The 18,985-nt window shown below is 42.3% G+C and overlaps 1 protein-coding gene across 1 annotated transcript in view; it reads right to left on the bottom strand.

Annotated features, from left to right (window-relative positions):
- Positions 1-18,985, bottom strand: part of slc4a4a (solute carrier family 4 member 4a) — a 55,544-nt gene that overhangs the window by 13,743 nt on the left and 22,816 nt on the right. The window contains exons 5-16 of the mRNA XM_040155324.1: positions 17,785-17,964; positions 14,184-14,260; positions 8,091-8,248; positions 6,875-6,962; positions 5,716-5,870; positions 4,360-4,470; positions 3,681-3,855; positions 3,455-3,588; positions 2,739-3,013; positions 1,563-1,633; positions 835-1,020; positions 562-675 (exon numbers count right to left, since the gene is read on the bottom strand). Of these exons, the coding sequence (XP_040011258.1) occupies positions 562-675; positions 835-1,020; positions 1,563-1,633; positions 2,739-3,013; positions 3,455-3,588; positions 3,681-3,855; positions 4,360-4,470; positions 5,716-5,870; positions 6,875-6,962; positions 8,091-8,248; positions 14,184-14,260; positions 17,785-17,964 (1,724 nt within the window). The remainder of the gene's footprint in view (positions 1-561; positions 676-834; positions 1,021-1,562; positions 1,634-2,738; positions 3,014-3,454; positions 3,589-3,680; positions 3,856-4,359; positions 4,471-5,715; positions 5,871-6,874; positions 6,963-8,090; positions 8,249-14,183; positions 14,261-17,784; positions 17,965-18,985) is intronic.

Here is an 18,985-nt window from a genome sequence, read left to right as displayed (position 1 = left end):
AAAACAGAAGCTTCAACATATGGGTCAACTAGACAAAGTGTAATTTGTGGGCATCACATCCGCAGATATTATTCTTTTTTACTTTTTCTGTCAGCTCATAAACTATAAATCACTTTAGATTTCTGTTGATGATTTTCCAAACCCCATTAGACTGAATATACATTACATTAATTTGGTTGATGTTTTTGTCCAAAGCAACATAACATTTCTTGCTCTACTCTTGCTTAATTTCAACTTGGAGGAGCCAGGGATCAAACCAGCAACTCTGCCACCTAAGCTTCTGTGGCTACTTCCTGCCTTTCCTTCCAGTGGTTTTAGTTCATTTCACTATGGTATGGAAAATGTAGTTTCTTAAAACTTGCTTGAGAATTTTAAATCATCATGAATAATAAATGTCAAATATAAATGCAAATGCAAGGTGGTGACCTGCAGGACTTTTTGACAAAAGATTATCGGAGTCTTTGTCATGTTTTGTGGAGTTTAATTCCAAAATAAAATGCCCTATGATTCACTTGAATTGTGCATTCTGCATGAACACTCGGGGGACAGAGATGGACTCACCTTGAATTCACTTGGCACAATTAGTTTAGGAGTATCGACTCCTACCAGCATATCAACTCCACAGAAGATGAGGATGGCCAGGATGATGGCGAAGTCACTGATGAGTTTCCTCACCTGGGTGAAAGTAAACACAAAGACTTGGCGAAGTTGCTTTCTGTAATCTGCTTTTTCACAAACAGGTGAAAAACATTTGGAGACCTAACTTATTTTCTCTACTGGTGGTTTGTTGGGTTAAGTTGTCTCAGCATGTTGGTGCCATTGCAGGTGACTCACCGTGGTGGGGAAGAACGGGCTGGTCTTGAACTTCTTCAGACACATGGAGCAGGTGTAAGTGCCAAAGAACAGGATGAAGGACATGAGGGTGATGTCTGGGACAAAGTCGCAGGCCTTCCCCACCAGCTCCCCTTTGTACTTCAGGCACTCCGTCCTTGTGAGGGCTGACCGTGTGCCGTTCATTGACTGCACAGAGGTAACAGAGCGCATCATGATTATAAAGAAACAATTATTCAATCAAATGATTGTCTAATCAAAGCAGTAACGGATAGAATAGAGGGCTTTCAGGTGAAGTACTGTAATTTAATAGCTCTTGTACCAAAATGGCTGACTGGTAATTGTCTCAGATTTTCATTGTTTTGGAGTAAAGAGACGAAAGACGAGCCAACTTACAGTGTTACAGTAACCTCAAATCGGAAACAAGTCTTCTTATCTTATCAGACTAACCACTTTTCCTTGTAACAATTGTTGAACTTAAACACAACACAGCTATCTTTTTAAATCTATCTCCGCCACTTGTGGTTGCTGCGAGATTTGCGAACCATTTGCAAGAAGTCTTTTCAAGCTTGTCAAAGAATTTCAGGGGCATCGAGACCAAGGTCTTTCAGTCTGAACAATGCGTTAAGTAAACTGGGGAAACATACACAGCACACTACAGTGTACGGTATTAGGGCTATTGTTGAGACAGCACAGAGTAGTACAGATGATGCATGACAAACAACATTTACCAGATCAGTGTTGTTCCATAACCAGAATGAAGTACCGTCTACAGGATCACCAATGATGTCTGTACTGTTCTCTGTAAAGACACAAGAAAGCACAACCTCATTGCAAGTTTTTAACATGCATATTGACATGCGCACACTTAGCACGTATGCTACAGTATGTTTGAAATACTGGGACTCGTTCTTGCCATGAACTGTAAGTGCGTTTTGCGGCTGTTATCGAGTTTGTCCTGGTATTTTTTTTTCCATTTGTTGTGCATGACGACAACCCTTTATTGTCAGAAAAGACAATAAAGAGTCACGCTGTGTTGTATTAAAGTCTGATCAACAGCACTCGTTAAAGTCTTTATAGTCACCTAATTAAAAAAAATAAAATAAAAATTTTTTTGGTTATTGTAGCCATCACATCATAGAAATATCTGGCCACTTACACCAAAACAAGACAGAGGCTAAAACTCAGCAGCCCATGAAACTGTAATTACTCCCTACAGCCGAACAAGCTAAGGTGAGTGATTGTGCCATCCTTCGAACGACACGTTCCATGAAAAAATGACACCATCACATACTTAATAGACTGGCGCTCAGTAGAACGCATACCCCTGAAAAGGTGAAAAATGCCCTCTCTCACAATGTTAGGGAAGGCATAAAAAAAGTTCCTGGATCCGCACCAAACTTTAATGGGTTCTTCCCTGGCCCGTGCCCCATCCCTCCATCCAATTTGGTGCAAACAGGTTCAGATCTTTTTGCGTAATCCTGGTGACATATAAACAAACCGACACGGGTGAACACATAACCTACGCGGCAGAGGTAAGATCAACCCTCCCTTTAACCCCTCTCATCACATTAAACTCAGATACCTTGTTGGTTTACAAAGTGCTCCCTCCTTGCGTCACGCCCACACCAACACCATGTTTAAACAAGGCATTACATTAGAGGCAAAATGCAGTTTTACTGCAACTTTAAAGCCCATGTAGAGTTACCCTTGCCTACACTTTGAACTTGTACGAATAAAACTATGTGAACGTGGAAAACACGGATAGTTTTTAAGGGGGATCATCCCATGAACAGTGATGGTGATACTATATGTCTTATCTGCATCCATGGGTAAAACGGAGTCTGCTCATTCATTGTCTGGATACCGGTGTCAGCCAAACGCCTCAAAGTTAAACAACATCTCACCTAGAATAGTAGGGGCCATACAGAGGCAGTCGTACTGCAAGACGTACTCCCACTTATAATCAGAGTTGATGGGATAGTGGTGAGCTAGCTTGAGCATCTTCTTGAAGGCATCATAGATGAAGATGAAGCTGATGAGACAGGAGAAGCCCTCCTCAGTGAACCGGGTGAAGTACTGAACCAAGAAGCTGGCGTCAGTGGCCACGAGCACCAGGCAGAAGAAGGCCGACCACAGACCGATCCACAGCCGGAACTCAAGGTAGTCAAAGTCATTGTCTCTGTATTGGGGAGGAGCACAAAAGCAAGAAGTTGTAATGTTATCACAAAGTTGTAATTTTTGACAACATAAAATACCAACAAAAAGTCATCATATAGCAAGAATAGTCATAACAGAATCTGAAAAATTGCTCTCAACTGATATGAAGGTTTTTTTCCTACTAAATTAATATACTGTTGAACCATTGCAACTTTTTTTCAAAATATTTTAACCTTGCTCTCAAACTCTCAGAATCCTAGTTTCAGGAAACCACTGCACTGACATAACTTATCAAAATGATCAGTTAATATGGTACAAATTCGGGGAAAATTCATAAAAAGCATGTTAAGACATACTTTAGTGTTGCCAAACAGAGGTTTTTAGGATATGCTGCTTTTTAAGCACTAAATGATCTATGATTAGAAACCAGGCCACTGGCACAATGAGAAAATGGAGAATGAACCTGCTGAAGTTGAAGAGCAGCCGTTCAAACACCAGAACAGGACCAGTACTACTGAGGATGGTGAGAGGCTGACCCGACAGTAGGCAAAAGACCCCGCCAGTGATGGCTGTGCCCAGAAAGCTCTCCAGCACACCCTGAACACATGGACGGAAACATTCAAGGAATCGCTCAGTGCATAAACACTTAACCCTCTACAAACTAGTAAAGGTCGAACACTCAGTTCCACCTGCATGTTTTCCGTAGCATCCCCCAGCAGACCACCGAAGGTGATGGCGTTTGTCACAGTTCCCAGGTAAATAAACAAAATGGCCGACAGGGCCTGAATGTGAAATGCATCGGTGAAGTCACTGACAAAGAAAGGCGCTTTTCTTTTGATGTCAAGTATGAGACCCCCGCAAAACCTGAAAACGGAGAAACAAAAGGTGTGTCACTTTACACAATGTGGAATACTGAGCACAACTAAAACATTTTGAACACGTGTTTACAGTATTAGAATGAAGACCCAGAGAACTACAACACACGAATCCTCTTAGAAAAAGGAAAACATGGTACATGTAACACTGCAACGCTGAATCATAGGCACAGTAAGGAACACGACAACATCCTGTGTAATCGGACACAAAGTCCTTCTTCCTAACTCATGCTGCCCTTTGGTTCATTGTACAATATTTTTAAACTCGTTTAACTGTTGAGTGTTTCAAATTCTAAATATAACTATATTTACACTACAGGTTGTGTTTTACAGTTTTAGCCCTTAACTTCCATTTTTACAGTGTTTGAAAGGTCATGCAATGCTTTCGTGACCAGTTTTAGGTTCCTGGGCAAATGAATACAGCCATCGATTCTCCTATAAAAACCATAAAAGTTTTATTCAGAAACACTTAGGTGTGTCCATGATTTCATACCTTCCAGTCTTCTTCAGCTCTTCCCCTATAGCGTGTCCCCCTCCTCCGTGACCTCCATCATGGGGCATGTCTCCGTTCATCTGAGAGTCCCCTCCTGCATACATGTTTTTCCTAAAACACCCGACGCAGTTTTGTTCAGATTGGCAAACACTTTACTTAAAAAAATCCACTGATGTTGACACAGCCTGCTGGTTTTATTTTCAGCACTGAAGCTGCCGTGGAGGAAAATCCACGTTGTCATGGTCTCTCCTCTTATGTCGTCAATCAGACACTCTTGTCATGTGTTACATGATTAAATTGCCTGATTGATGAAAGCTCACATACATTTGCTGGAACATTCCTGCATTCCCTGAGTAAAACTGCAGCTTTAAATAAAAACCCACTGTTGCTCGTTCATAATTGAACACTGTGCCGTGCAACTGGATGCACTTCAGTGATTTTTGCAACTCCAGCTCTTCTGTAACGTAATGTAGCTACGTGCTCTCACAGCCTTTCAGAACGGGCACAGATCCGCAGCTTCTTACATGTTTAATGAAAGATACTCTTGCGCTCTCGATCACTTTCAACCAAAAAGTTGTTCTTACACACACACTTGCATTGATTTGTCTCCACTTTAAAAATCCTTTTACAAATACTGATTCTTTTTACAGTTTCATTAAAGTTGCTTCTAAGGCTTAACGCTACTTTACATTTCACTGGTTATGACTCTCACACCCAATATATTGAAGTACGTGACACATGCAGTACGCGTGGTTGTGTCAGAATTAGCGTCAGCTAATGCACGTGTGTCGTTACGCAGGGTTGCCTCTGTGTGTCTGTGGAAAGAGGGCTTAATGAATGACGATCGGGCCAACGTGCAGCCCGGGGTCCTTGTTGAGTCAGTGAACGCTGGTAGTTTCAGATAAGACCACAGCAAGGAAACCTCCATTCATGAAGACGTAGATAACCAGACGAGGAGCAACCTTTGGTTGCTTTCACTTTACATAACCCTCTGAAGTGCTTTTAAAATGATTTGACACGGAATAGAAAGAGAGACCACAGAAAGTCATATTATTTTCACATTTTTTCCCTGAAGTAAGAAACAACTTAAGGAGACAGAAATTAAATGCTACTGATTCATCTGAGTGACTCCTATCTATGATGTACTTGACAACTACTTGTACTCTTCTATACATGCACCACAACCGGTACTTCAGAAATACGGTAGGCATCTCAATCATCTTAACTCATTCATGCACTGTAAAACCCTTCCCTTTATACTGTAACTGGTGTCGAGGCAGGAAAAGCTCATCACTCTTGGCAGTAGACTTGAAGTGTTTGATTTTTTTTTTTAATTTATTTTTTATGGAGACAGACCTTTTGTCAGAGGACGGGAGCGATTTTGGAGGCTCTATCCTGATGGTGGGGTCCCATTCTCCAGGAGGAAGCACAATCACCTCATCCAGGAACTCATCAATACCGGCCAGCAGGTCTTGTCTGTCCTTGGCTTTATACGCAATGTCATGGAAGACCTGAACAGACAGACGGAGACCAGGCATTCAAGCGTGAAAGAGACCTGTTCAAGCATGCGGTGTTAACCAGGCAGCAGACTGAAAGAAGGCAAGAACCTACACACACACACTAGACATCACAAAACATAATGTATAAAAGGCACCGATGAAGATCTGACCAAACCAAAAAAGAAAAGGAAAAAAAAAAAGCCCCGGAGAGGCACAGAGATGCAATTTATCAGTGTGAATGCGATGCAGGGTCAGTTCATCAGTTCATGTTCATGTGTCAGGATAAAATCTAACTTTAAATGTTCTTTTAAGAGCTACTGATCACCTCTGACTTTTTAATTCAGGCAACTTTCTTTCTTTTTTTTTTTGCCTGTTGATACATCTTAGAAATATCTACTTTCCCGTAGGAGATCTCCTAGAGGTATTCCTGATTAATTACAGCAGCTTTGACACATTTATGCATGATTAACTTTTTGTTTTTTTTGGGTTTTTTTACATGGTTATTTTTTAAGATACTACATAGATATTATTGTTATTATTACGTAAACTGTGATATGACTATGTAAACAAAGTTATGAAAATAAACTTGAGTGCACAGATCCCAATAGGAAGAAAACACTAGTCCAGCGGGATGCGGGCAGCTCAAACTTGAAAATACTTTTAAGTGAAGTGGCTGCCGGCCTGACCGCAGCAGACAAAGTTTCATGACGACCGGACGACGTGATACAACGCTACCGTAATGAGGGTTGAATGAGCACCTCTCTGGGACGGCGTCAGCCAGAATCAAACAATACTGGGTTTACAAACTTAGTACAGTATTTATGGCAGAAGTATGATGCTGGATTGCGTCATGTTGCGAGGCGTTGCTCTGATATTGTCTGCTTTTCCTCTCCGTACTTGTTGATAGGGAACGAACTAAATGAGGCATTTATCGTCAGAACGTAAGGGCATAAATATTGCGAGCGGAAAGTGGTGAGTCGAGAACTCGGGTGACGCATGTTAAAGCCACGTCCTACCTCATCTGACATCAGCGTGGCGATCGCTCTGCCGATCTCGTGGTATGACTTGGCTTTGCCTTTGGGTCCCAGCAAGATGAACAAAAACCTGCAAATGAAAACAACATTTATGTTCAAAACCGTATCGAAGCCATCGATTAATGGGCTCAGTATTGATCGCACACGGATGTGAATGCACAGATTTGTATAGTGGGTGTTATTAGACAGTCAAATATTAGGTGGCACATCTTTCATTACATCTCTTTAGGTGACTTGTTTGGCCGTAATGTTGTTAGGAGAACTATTGTGTCTCTGTTCATGATTTTCTTAACTTGTTTTTCTACCAAAATGTAAGAAATAATTGTTCCAAAAAAGAAAAAATATCTCTGATCTTCAGCTTCATGTATACAACATCTCTTACGAAGGCAGCTGTGTTATTTACACATTCCTAAGCTTTGTGTGTATTCACCACAATTACCCGAGCACCCAGACATGTTGTCAGGCTGCTGCGTATACAGTACATTACAGCCCTTCAAATACCTTACGGCTATTTCTACAGGCTTTATTGTAACAATAAAACCTTAAATGGTGTTATTTACAGTGATTATGGCCATAGTGGTGATGCACTGGATACGTCACCACAGCTGAGAAATTCCTCGAGGGACGTTGCTTTAAACAACATTTACTAGTTCATCAAAACTGCTTGGAAAGTTTCCTCCAACGACGCCAGAAAGTAAAACTGCTTTATGGCTCCTCGGTTACAACAACGCTATAGAAACCGGCCAAGCGCTGCTCCTGTAGCTTTAGGACACTCGTCAACGGCCAGAGTGGACACAACAAAAGAGAGAGCTTTACAAACTAATCCAATCCTTTATAGTAGCTCCGCAATAAATTTTGCATTGACACAGCTCAGAATATTCAGTTTTAAAGTGTCAGATGTTGATTTTAACACCACTGGAAAGTTTGAGTCTTTAAATTACAGAGGTCTATTGGATTTCTTTACCTGACAATATCATGCAACCCCCTTTTTTCTGATTTATTGTGTCCACTCCGTTTATATATTTTAAGATTTTTTTTGATATCATACGAAGTGTTTTTTGCAGATTTCTGTCAGTGTTATAAAACTGAGTTGCGCCAAGACAACGTCTGTCGACTGTCTCCATGGAAATTCTGGACTTGTGCATCTTCCTACATTAAGCTTAAGCTCCTGATTATGAAATCCATGAATCTCATCCACCTGGTGGGAACAGGAACCTCCGTTAAGGCTCCCAGCATCACAGCTTGCTGCAGACGAACAAACGCCACAAACGGCGCGTCCAGGAAGTCCACCTCCCCCACCAGCACGTTGGAGGCCTCGGCGTCTCTCGGCAACTTCTTCATGAACTTGTTCCTCAGCTAAAAGTAACAAAGAGAGAAAAGACGAGGAGACATTAAATGTTAGGTTCACACCAGCAAGCTGTCCAGCATAGTGCACAGTAAATGAAACGACCTATATCAAACAGGACAGTCCCGCTCAGCTTAAATACCAAACCGGGAGGCTCCCATCGCATCTAAATAATGAACAAGTAGTAAGATGAGGTCTGTATTTCTTTCTGTCATGGCAATGGTGGGATGTATTTCACCTCCAAAAGGGCATTAAAGGTGTGTGTCTGAGTAGTTGTTTTGTCAGCCAGAACTCCTTTTCTTAGTGACTTTCATTTGTTTTAGTAGCTTTTGCCTTCACTCTTCAATCCAGGTACTATACCTTACCTACTGCTCTCAGATACCATGGAGATCAGGATTAAAAAAAAAAAAAAAGGCACATCCCTGTGTTTTTACATGTTTTAGCCTCTGGAGAGGAAAATCTCATTCAGCTGTGTACACAAGCACGTGTGAATAATTTGTTAGATTTGAGTGTCATGTTGGAAGATCTAGTTAATTAGAGAAGTTACTATGCAAGCTGTTTACGACCCACGTAATTGAGGGTTATGTGCAGCAAAAACTGCCCTTTGTACTCGCGCCTGCAATAAGAATTGGACTGAGGAGACAGAAGTGCACGAGCAAGTTTATGGCCAAACGAGCAACAGAATTACACCGCGCTCATCTGCATAAACAAAACCTCAAACCTGTGAGCCGGTGAGGGTAGCGTATTTTCCGAAGTAGCATTTGGCATTTTCTTAGCTACTCTTACTATGATGTTGTAGCGACTGTTTGATTTGTACATCGGTCCGTCCTCCTGACACTGCTAGAGCAGTTGATAAAACTTAAAGTAAGGGTTTAAAGTGAAAACTCAAAAGGCCTGAACAGCTGCAGCTGAAGAAAACTAAACTCCCCAGCATGACTGGTTAAGTAGTTGACGTCGTGTTACGGGATTCGAGGTTCAATTTTGTTAAATTGTTACACCTTGCAATAAAAAGCCCGTCAGGTGCCAATTCGTGTCCGTTCCTAAGCCTCAGCTCGGGTTGAACAGCAAAGTCCATTGCAGTTTGCTGTGGTTCCACTCCAGTAGCCGTCGTCCTGCGCTTTCAATCACGTGACATTTCATGCCACAATGGTATTTACTTCATAAAGTGCTCCCTATGATTTAAAAAAAAAAAAAAAAAAAAAGTGGCATGCGTAGGAGCAGATTGAGACCATTAATAAATAAAACATAAAGGCAACATATCATAAATATGTAGATAAGATTATCATGGAAAACTACTGTGTTATATATTAACTTCAAAACAGCAGAGAGCAGGCAAGAAACATTTACTAAGACACAGCCAGGGACAATCCACACAACCCATCCTCTGTGCCCTGGAGGATCACAGTAAAGGAGGCTTTATACTCTCTTCTTCAGTATCTCTTCACATAATAACGGATTCAGCTCTGCTTGAATTAATGAATTGATTGATTAAATGACCCCAAACCAGAAATGAAGTTTGGTCAAACATGCTCTCATCCTCCATTTCATGAGACGGATTAATTTAAACCTTTATGACACTCAAACATTCACCACTTCACACCAGAAAGACCAACAACCATCAGCTGTTTGCTGTTCCGAATGTGTAAATCAAATATCTTGAAAGCATTCAAAACATTCCTCAACTGGACGTAGTGTCTGCACAAACTGGGGTTTTTTGATTTTTGGTTTTTTTTTTGTTTTTTTTGTTTGTTCATTCGTTTGTTTGTTTTAAATCACACGCCTGTTTCCTTGTTGATCTTATTGTAATGTATTTGACAACATCGATGAACTGACTGTTCCCCCCGAAACATCATCGGCTTCTCAATGTAAAATTTTCTGTCCAAAAATTAACAATAACAAAAATGAATTCCTCTCAGTAAATCTGAATGCAATGTTGGAATGGCAACAACTGGGACCCCTGAAGTTCGTGATTTTTATGTTTGCAAATGAGTCAAAGGATTAAATTAACCTTAATGGACTGGGGACATTTTCCAAACTCTTCAGTAAACCCTTTGAAGACATACCGGGTAACATCAGACACACACACAGTTACTCAGCTAAAGCAAAAAACCGTTTGTCTTCAAAACTAAAACGTTGACAATTGCTTGTCCAGAACATGGTCTGATAACTGAGTAAGAGTAGCAGATAATGTTAAATGTGACTTTAAAGGCTGGGCCTGGCTTTAAATTGGATTCGATCAGCTGAAGCAGAAACTGTTGAACCCATTAGTAAACAACACTGTATAAATAGGCTAAAAAATATATAGTCTCGGAGCAGTTTTGTCATTCTGAAATGTATCCTTGGAGTCTAAAAAAGGATAAAATGACAATTAAATTTATTTTTTTTTATCCTTTTTTGTACCAACCAACAGTGGGGAAGAGAATAAAGACACATCTCAGACAAGCCGAGCGATCTACCGCTCGTCGTCGCGCCCGCCCTTCCCCGATCATGTACTTGTGACTGTTGGTGAGAAGCAAAACGATCCAATCAGAGGCAGTCGAGCCTTCTTGGCAAAGAGTTGTTCTGTAAATGATTGAGTCCAGGGGTTAAGCCTGCGTAACCACACACCCTGACCTGTGTCCGATCACTGCTAATCCACGCCACGCTGCACTCATCAGCTATACCTGGAATGAGGCACAAATTCGCTGACCTTAAAGGGGACATATTTATTTTGCACACCAGAAAACTACAAAGATACTTTAAGATCACTAATTGCTAAAGAGTCACTTCACCCAAATGGTAAAAAAACAGATTTTCTCATCAGATCTCTTGCAAGTTATTCGAGCAGCCAGGACCATAAAAACCAAACGCTGCTTCATCCAAAGTGTTTTAGATGAGCTCTGACTGGCTCATCGCACCTCTTCGGGCCTCCCTTGGGTCAGAGGGATCTGATACAAGTTGGAATTTCTGTTCACAGAGAAAGACACTGGTGTTGCTTTTTGTAAATGTAATTTTCCAAAGCCTTGAACACCACGAATGAGATTCCAGTATTCCCAATTTCATTTGGAGTAGAAAAAGTTGTGGAGCAACCCATTTTTCCAGTTTTTAGTGGAATTCAAGCAGTTCAAGACCAGTGAATAACTTTTAATGGTCCAAAAAGAAAAAAAAAAAGGTTAGGTCACCAAAAACTTACAGCTTCGCCGCAGTAAATGAAGCCTTGAAAGTTGACGCTATCAATTCCTACAGGTACCTCAATGTTTGATTTTGACTTACAAACCCACAGTCTGTACAGACTCTACACAGTCTCCAGACTTAGATCGGTGAGAGCTGGGTTTGGGATGAACTGGACAGAAGGTGAAGGCAAAGCAACCTGTCACGTGCAACACATTCGTGGGAACTTCTGAACAATGTTTGATTTCCATTCTTCCACTCACATTAAACGATGTCAGTTTCAATAAAAACTGGAGAAAACTGAGGTGCTGTAAAACTTATGAGTGGTGGTGTATAGATTTTTCTGTAATTTGGGTGAATCTACCTCTGAAAGTTAACCCTTGCAGTACGGAGAGAAAGCATATTTAAAGAGTCTTCCTGGTTAGATCAGAGAAAACTGCCTACACTGTTAAAATCCCCATCTGAGAGACAGGATCTGATCTCTAAAACAAACGCCGCCTTTGAACTAACCACGCAACACGGTGCAGGCCTTCCGGACAGTCCATCAGTCCAATGGCGAGCCAAGGTCAAATGTTAGTTCATAACTCTGCTTTGTACGTAACCTTCCTCCGGTCTCTGCCTGTGAATCCGCCTGGTTTTTCTTGTCTCCATCTCTGCCTCCACCTTATCTCTTCCCGTTAGGCACCAGGTTATCAGATATGCGGCGGCGAGGAAGAAATTAAATCACGGTATTAACAGGGCGAGTGGGTGTGGAAGAGCTTCAGTTTAGGAGACTTGCTTCCTGTCCAGTTGTCTCTTTCCTACTCTTATCTGCCCCACAGGAGGACTTAGTGGGTCGCTCTGACCGAATTCTCTTCCCCCAGAGGACTGTTCTGAGAGGAGACCGAATGAACTTATACCTGCTGTCAACTGTGGCGATCGAACTATTCCTCTATCAGAATCAACGGCGCTTATAATATATAGTATAATGTAACCATTCTGAATAAAAAAACAACAACAAATAACTAAAGCTCTGCGGAGAGACTAGTGGTCATCTGTAACTGGCTACAACAGCAGCTCTCATCCGAAGAAAATGACCAGTAAATTCGTTTTTTGTTTTGCTGCTAATCCAATTTTCAGAAGTCACGATCCGCTCTATCCACTCGGACTGAAAAATTAAAGGGGGGGATTAAGGCATCGATTGGTGAGTAATACTGTTCACAAACACAGCTAACAAACTTTTTGTGCGTTTATCCCGGCAGCAGTGCTTCACCAACACATACTGAAACACGAAGCACATGTACGTTGGCAACACAGCACAGACCCAACACGTTCCTGTGACCGCGGCTTCAAATCCAGTTCAGTTTACGCAGTTTACATTTTCCCTCTGGAACGGAAATGTATTGTGGGAGCTGCGGTGCTTCGCCTGCTGCGCTCGTCGCTGAGGCGAGGCAGGCACTTTGATGTTGTGACATGCTTCCGGAGAGCCGCTCGCCCGTGAGCGGGACGGATAAGATGCGATAAGCGTGAGCCATATAAATACCAGAGGGCAAAGGAGAAGTCAGCTTGTCGCAAAGGATGGAAATTCATTGATAAATGCTGTGGGGGGGTGGGGGGGGAGAGAAAAAATCCCTCCCGACATCTCCTCTGGCTGCGACAGGTAACCTAAGACGAGCGCATCGGAGAGTTGTAGTGGAGGCGGACTGGAAGAGTACAGGTGTGTGTCTGGGTGTGTACTTTCCATTCTAACTTAATCGATTTTTTTTTTCCTCTCTCTTTTTTTTTCTCTCTCTCCCTCTCTCTATTATCCATCATACCAAAGATTCTTGGCCTAAGTGCCGTCCTCACTGCAGCCCCTTCCTGTTCCAGCAATCTCCACACTGACCGTTAAAGTGAGAAACTTTATTGACTTTATCTACAGACTCTCCATATTCTGCTAAGTAGACGCATTTCGTAAGCGACTGGGATACAGTCCTGCGGACTCGGCTGCAGCAGGTTCAGAGCGGCATCAGCCGGCTGGCTGCTGACGACAGCGGTTGTAACGACGTACTTTAGACAATGTTATCTCTGCTCCGACTGGTTTCTCCGGCCCTGCAGTGGCTGAAGCTACATCGGGTTAACGAGTTAGCTTCCCTAAACCAGCTTGGGATTCTCTCAAAACGCCATTCAAAGCTGGCTGTTGATACATGATGCACACTTTTCCACCTCTGCTGCCCCTTTTTCCTGCACCTGATTGGACCAGCGCACCACTGTGCTTTCGATATTCTGGAAATTTCTCCAAAATTACCCCTAAAAATCAGTTTCAGAGTAACAGGCCATGCAGTGACTGAATCAAGCCTAATTTTACACCCGCAACACCTGGGTTAAATAGTTGTTCATGAGGCACAAACCCTACGTAATTGGCACAGGTGAACGTAACATAGTAGAAAAACACAACTAATGTCAGGACGTCCACAATTCAGTATTTTAGCTGATACATATCTGATCAGACTCTGAATTCTCATAAAGATTTTTCAGACTTAAACCTGAAAAAGAGAAAACTGATCTTGATAAAACACAGTGATTAGTCTGTTCACCCCAGTTCATTAAAACATTTGCTGTCCGTCTCGTAGTGCCTTTTAAATTTCTAGTAACAAGACAAAGACAAAGGAGCGTCACCTACGGAAACTCATTAACATCTTCATCCATGAGATAAAAACACCTAAAAGAAAAGTTTTGACTGGCAGGTGATTTCTACAAACAGCAGTAAAGAAACACCAGAGCGAACAAAAAACAGATTTCCACTACTTCCACCGATAAATGACCAGCTTGACTCACCTGTTCTTTTTCCGGTTTGTCAGAAATGTCGTTCAGGCTGCCGGAGGTCAGGTTCCGGTGGGTTGTGGTGGGACTATCTGTTAAAACACAGCGACCCTGAGCAGTTAGACCGGCTTCGCCTTCCCCTGGATGTAGGAGCGTGCGAGAGCGGAAAAGAGGACGGCAGAGACCCAAGACAGGACAGTGGCCCAGACAGTTTGCTTTTTCCATGCAGCGCCGAGACGGATAACAAAGACAGCAGCGAAGTCCATGCTAACCGCAGAAGGAAACATTGAGGAATTTCAGGCACGGAACGGAGCACACCAGGGGACAAATTCATGCAGACCGTCTCTTTTCCGTCGGACTTTTAGAGCCGGCTGAGAGACACATTTTAGCGGGATTTTGCTCAGATCGGATCTTTAGTGTCTGCCGATTGCGAGCAACTCTTAGTGCTACAGCGCGTTAAAAAGCAGATACGGCACGTTCTCGGTTTTATTTACTATTTACCGCACGTGGTTCATGATAGAGCATTTTGAGTTATACAGCGCAAAACGACGACTTTCTCTACTCGAAATGGCCGAAATTTCTCTCTCAAGGCCACTTGAGCAGAATGAGCTCGGATGGTGACCTGTGGTGCCAACAGATGAGACCAGCTGCTCAGCTTAGTGTCCAGCTTTCACAAAGAAGCCTTCCACTGAGCGCTTTCCTCGTCTGAGGCAGGTGAACAACGGACCGATTGATGCTCTGCTGACTTTCGCTTTCAGCCTGTCGACCCCAGTATCGGCGGATTTACACGGCAGAAAGTGACCTTACTTAAGGGCTGCCGTTGGCGGAGGTAAGAGATGGTATCCAGTGGAGGACAGACTTCAACGAGTGCAAATTCTGATGCCACTGTAGCCTTTCACACATCCGCCCCCCTGAGCACTGTGGGTAATAACGTGCTTGTCAGTGTGATGCAGCCAGTAAAAACAATTAGCCAAATATAGCTGTAAAGTATTGGAAAACAATCCCTTTAAATTAAAATAAATAAATTTAAAAAAGGCCTTAAGTGACAGAGAAGGTTTTATCTAAAACAAAAACTAACACTACTGGAAATGACGAGAGGTCACGTTTTACCCTACATTCGGGTCATGACTACGTTCAAACTGCAGCTCAGAGTTTTCCCGGTTCTGACTGTTTTCAGTCACGTGAGACACGAATCTGATGTTTCCAAAGCCGTGTCAACAACAAAGGGCTGAACTGAGTCGCATTTTCCAATTTTTTCTTTTTCTGGGTCACGTGGATTAGATGCGCGCTACGAAGTGTGATACCGAGGCATTTGGCAGAGTCGCTGGACGAGCAGGCGGCGACTAGAATGTAACTTCGCCGTCTCGGGAGCTCGGCCGAGTGAGCGTCACCGTATGGAAGTCAGTGAGGTAACGGAGAGAGAGAGCCAAATACACTCGGTCTTTTTCAAAGATGTCTCAGTTCAGACCAAACTCAAAGGCGCCAAGGTGCGTCTCTGAAGCGTTTGGATATTGTTTCCGTTCCTAAAATTCGAGCCTTGATTCAAAACTCGTCGGTGGTCTGCGGTGTGAACGTAGACTGAGTCCGGTGAACTTACTAAGCCAGTCCATGCTGGGACTCCTTTGGGTCTGCAAGTCCTCCATTGAAATGCGACCCGACAGGCAAGTCAGAGAGCTCTCGAGGGGACTACGAGCTTTTAGTAGCAGCAGCAGGTTATCGAACCCAATCCGGGGAAGCAGAAAAGAAAATAAAAAAGGCAGGAGAAGAAGAAGAGATGGCAGGGAGAAATGGAGAAATGACAGGACGGTTGACAGACAAGCCCACTGAGCCAAAGCATGAGATTTGTTAGGAGAACAAAATCAAGCTGCTGTTAAAGTTCTGTAAAACATGATTTACCTGTAATTTTACAGGCTGTGCAGAGAAGCAGTGGCGTAAGAGCAGTGGTGTCATTAAATATGGAGACCATGGGTCATTGGACTGAGGATCTTGAGTCAAGTTTCATTTTACTGAATCAGTAGACGTACTTTATCCTGGCAGAGTCAGAATCAATTAATGATTATTGGTGGAGCTCTTTATCTCAGTGCTGCGATCTCGATAAGAGGCTTTGGCTTTTATGTGGCGAATTTCCTTTTTTTTGAATGCAACAAAGCCTCATGAACACAAGGAGCTTTTGATAGACTCATAAACCGGATTCATAAATCTGATAGCAGGTAATAACTAACCTCCCCTTCCAAGGACCCATGGCTGGTGACAGATTAATTACATTGTCAAACATAATGAGGTATCCGGTTACTCAACGTGTTACAGTTAAAGCACTCATACAGGTGTTGTCAAAGTCTAACAGACATCGTTGTGCATTAGGGCTGCCACTTTTTCTCCCTGCGCGACAACTCTAAACCTCGCCGCTTTAGAGGCTGGCTGAATATTCTGTCTGCTGCTGTTTAACGAGGTTCGATTAGGTTCTCTAATCGCAGCGCCGTGCCGCTGTCTGAGGGAAAGGCGTTTTCATTAGCTGTTCATTCCAATTTCATTAACAGAGGATTTCGTAACAGAATGAGATTCAGCGAGCCTGATATGCAGAACACACCAAATGGGTATTGGATCCATTTGGTGTCTATCAAAATGGCCAACCAAGGCAGTTTCACCCATTTTTATTGTTTTACTTTTGTGCGCTTTTGGAATGAATCTGAATTCATCTCTTTCTGTAACGTTCGAAGAAGCAAAGCGACAGTCCGTCCTGCGTGAAGAAGAGAGGCGTCGTGCTCTAACGTACATTTGAACAGGAATTTTCAGAAATGTAAACAAAATTAAAAGTTTATGAGGTGAGAATCATGTGAGCATACATAATCAAATTCAGAGATTTTAACAGCTGTAAAATGACACCACCTCCATTAGTTATATCCTATCAAAATACTGGGTCGGTTTTATGATTTCCCATGGCCTTGGACTTTTCCCTCACCGGTGTCATAAGCACATGCACTGACTCAATTCTTCAGCGCTGAACTTTCCATCCGAAGTCAATTTGAAAGGTGCCGACAGGTGCCGACACACTTTGCTTCTGATCAGTTGCATCAAAATTAGTACAATAGTACAATAGCACACGCCGAGTACATTAGAATTGTTGTTAGAGTAGTTACACCAAATCTTTGTTTGGAATTAGCAAGAGACACCTGGAAACTTTAGTTTGACTAGTTGAATGACAGGTTTAGTGAGCAAGAGGTAGTACTACATTTTCGTGTTAAGACCTTCAAAATACAGTATAAGGGCTAGATATCTTTTAATGTCGCCAATAAAAACAGCTTTTCAGCATCTCCGAAGGAGGAGCTGGCACTTTTTTTTATGACTGTTTAGCGCACATTATGATTGGGTTCATGCAGAGGAGGGCAGCAGCGTGTCCTTTATCGCACACTTCACTGCCCTCAAAAGTCACTGCGCACCTCGGGACCGAACTTGAGGTGAAAAAAAATTTTTTTTTTTAAATGTAAATTTAAACCCAGTAATGTAGGTGTGTAAAGTTAAATTTATTATAAAGTAAAATAAATTGATTTTTTTTAAATTATGATTATTCAAATCAATGACAAAAAAGAAGACTGCACCAAACTGGCATCATTATTACCATTTTCCTGGTTGGAAAACAGCCTACTTGCACTGGAGACCGTCTTGCCGATGTCAGCCAGAGAGCGCAGGTTGGACTTCTTGGTCTGGTGGCGGTGTTTCCGTAGCAACGTGTACATCACTTTGTCCTTCAGGTCTGGCTTCAGCTGCCCGATCTCTATCTGGTTGTCGGTGATCAGCTCTGCAGGGGAAGAGAGAGAGGGGGACAGGGAGGAGGACGGAGCTCTGTGGTTTTTATAGGGAAAAGTGAGCTCTTCTCCTAGACCCAAATATCTTTTCATTTTAGACACGACAAACTACATTATTATACAAAATGATAAATAATTACTTTCTGGTTTTTTTAAAATCTAAATTCATTAGAATAAGGGTTTAGTCTATAAAAATAATGCTAAATGCCCAAGTTACCTGGACCCGGACTGATGTCTTACATTTGCTTATTTTGTCTGACCGGCGGTTAAAAAACAAAAGTTGTTCAAATTAAAGTGAGATGAGATGGAGGAGAGCCAGCAAAGCCTCGATGTCAACAAACCAGAAATAGAAAATGTTTGCTACTTTTCCTTTGTAAGTAACAGAAACCCTCTAATCAAATCATCACAATGGTCGATTCATTTTCTTGATGAAATGTGTCAGCTCTTCTGCATCGTCACGTAAGCTCATCAGCCTCTTTCAGACCAAAATAGCCTATTCAGAAGTTCTGAGGAGTATTAACGGGGAACAATTTAGTAAAAAATAAATCGATAAAAGCCTTAAAAAAAAACAAACAAACAAAAAAAAAGAATTAATCAACTAAACACTTTTGTGCCACTTGCACATTTGTGAAAGTCAAGGTTTCATTATGGGTCTACTTTTACTCTATGCAGCATTTTATCCAACAGCCTGAAATCTGTAACAGCTTCACTCAACTTAAGTAACTAAGTCCCCATAAAAAGTCTCTTCATACTTGTAAGGGCTCAATTAGTGCCTCCCAGACTGTAATGCTCCTGTATGAGAGTCTTTGTGGCATCATAAAATGGCTCAATCAAAAGGTCTAGCCTATTTTTAAAAAGAGGGTCAGAAGCCTGAATGCTGACTGATAGCAGCCTCGGGGAGTTCCTCTTCTCGTGGAGGGCTAGTGCTGCTAATGGCCCGTCAGTCAAGTCGGCTGGCCTCAAAGCAAAGAGGCCCGGCTCTGCTCGGCCTGCACAGTCCAGGCAGCACAGTCA

Source organism: Xiphias gladius, chromosome 19, assembly GCF_016859285.1.
Source record: "Xiphias gladius isolate SHS-SW01 ecotype Sanya breed wild chromosome 19, ASM1685928v1, whole genome shotgun sequence".
Classification (NCBI taxonomy): Eukaryota; Metazoa; Chordata; class Actinopteri; order Istiophoriformes; family Xiphiidae; genus Xiphias; species Xiphias gladius.
This window is presented reverse-complemented; position numbering and strand designations above follow the sequence as displayed.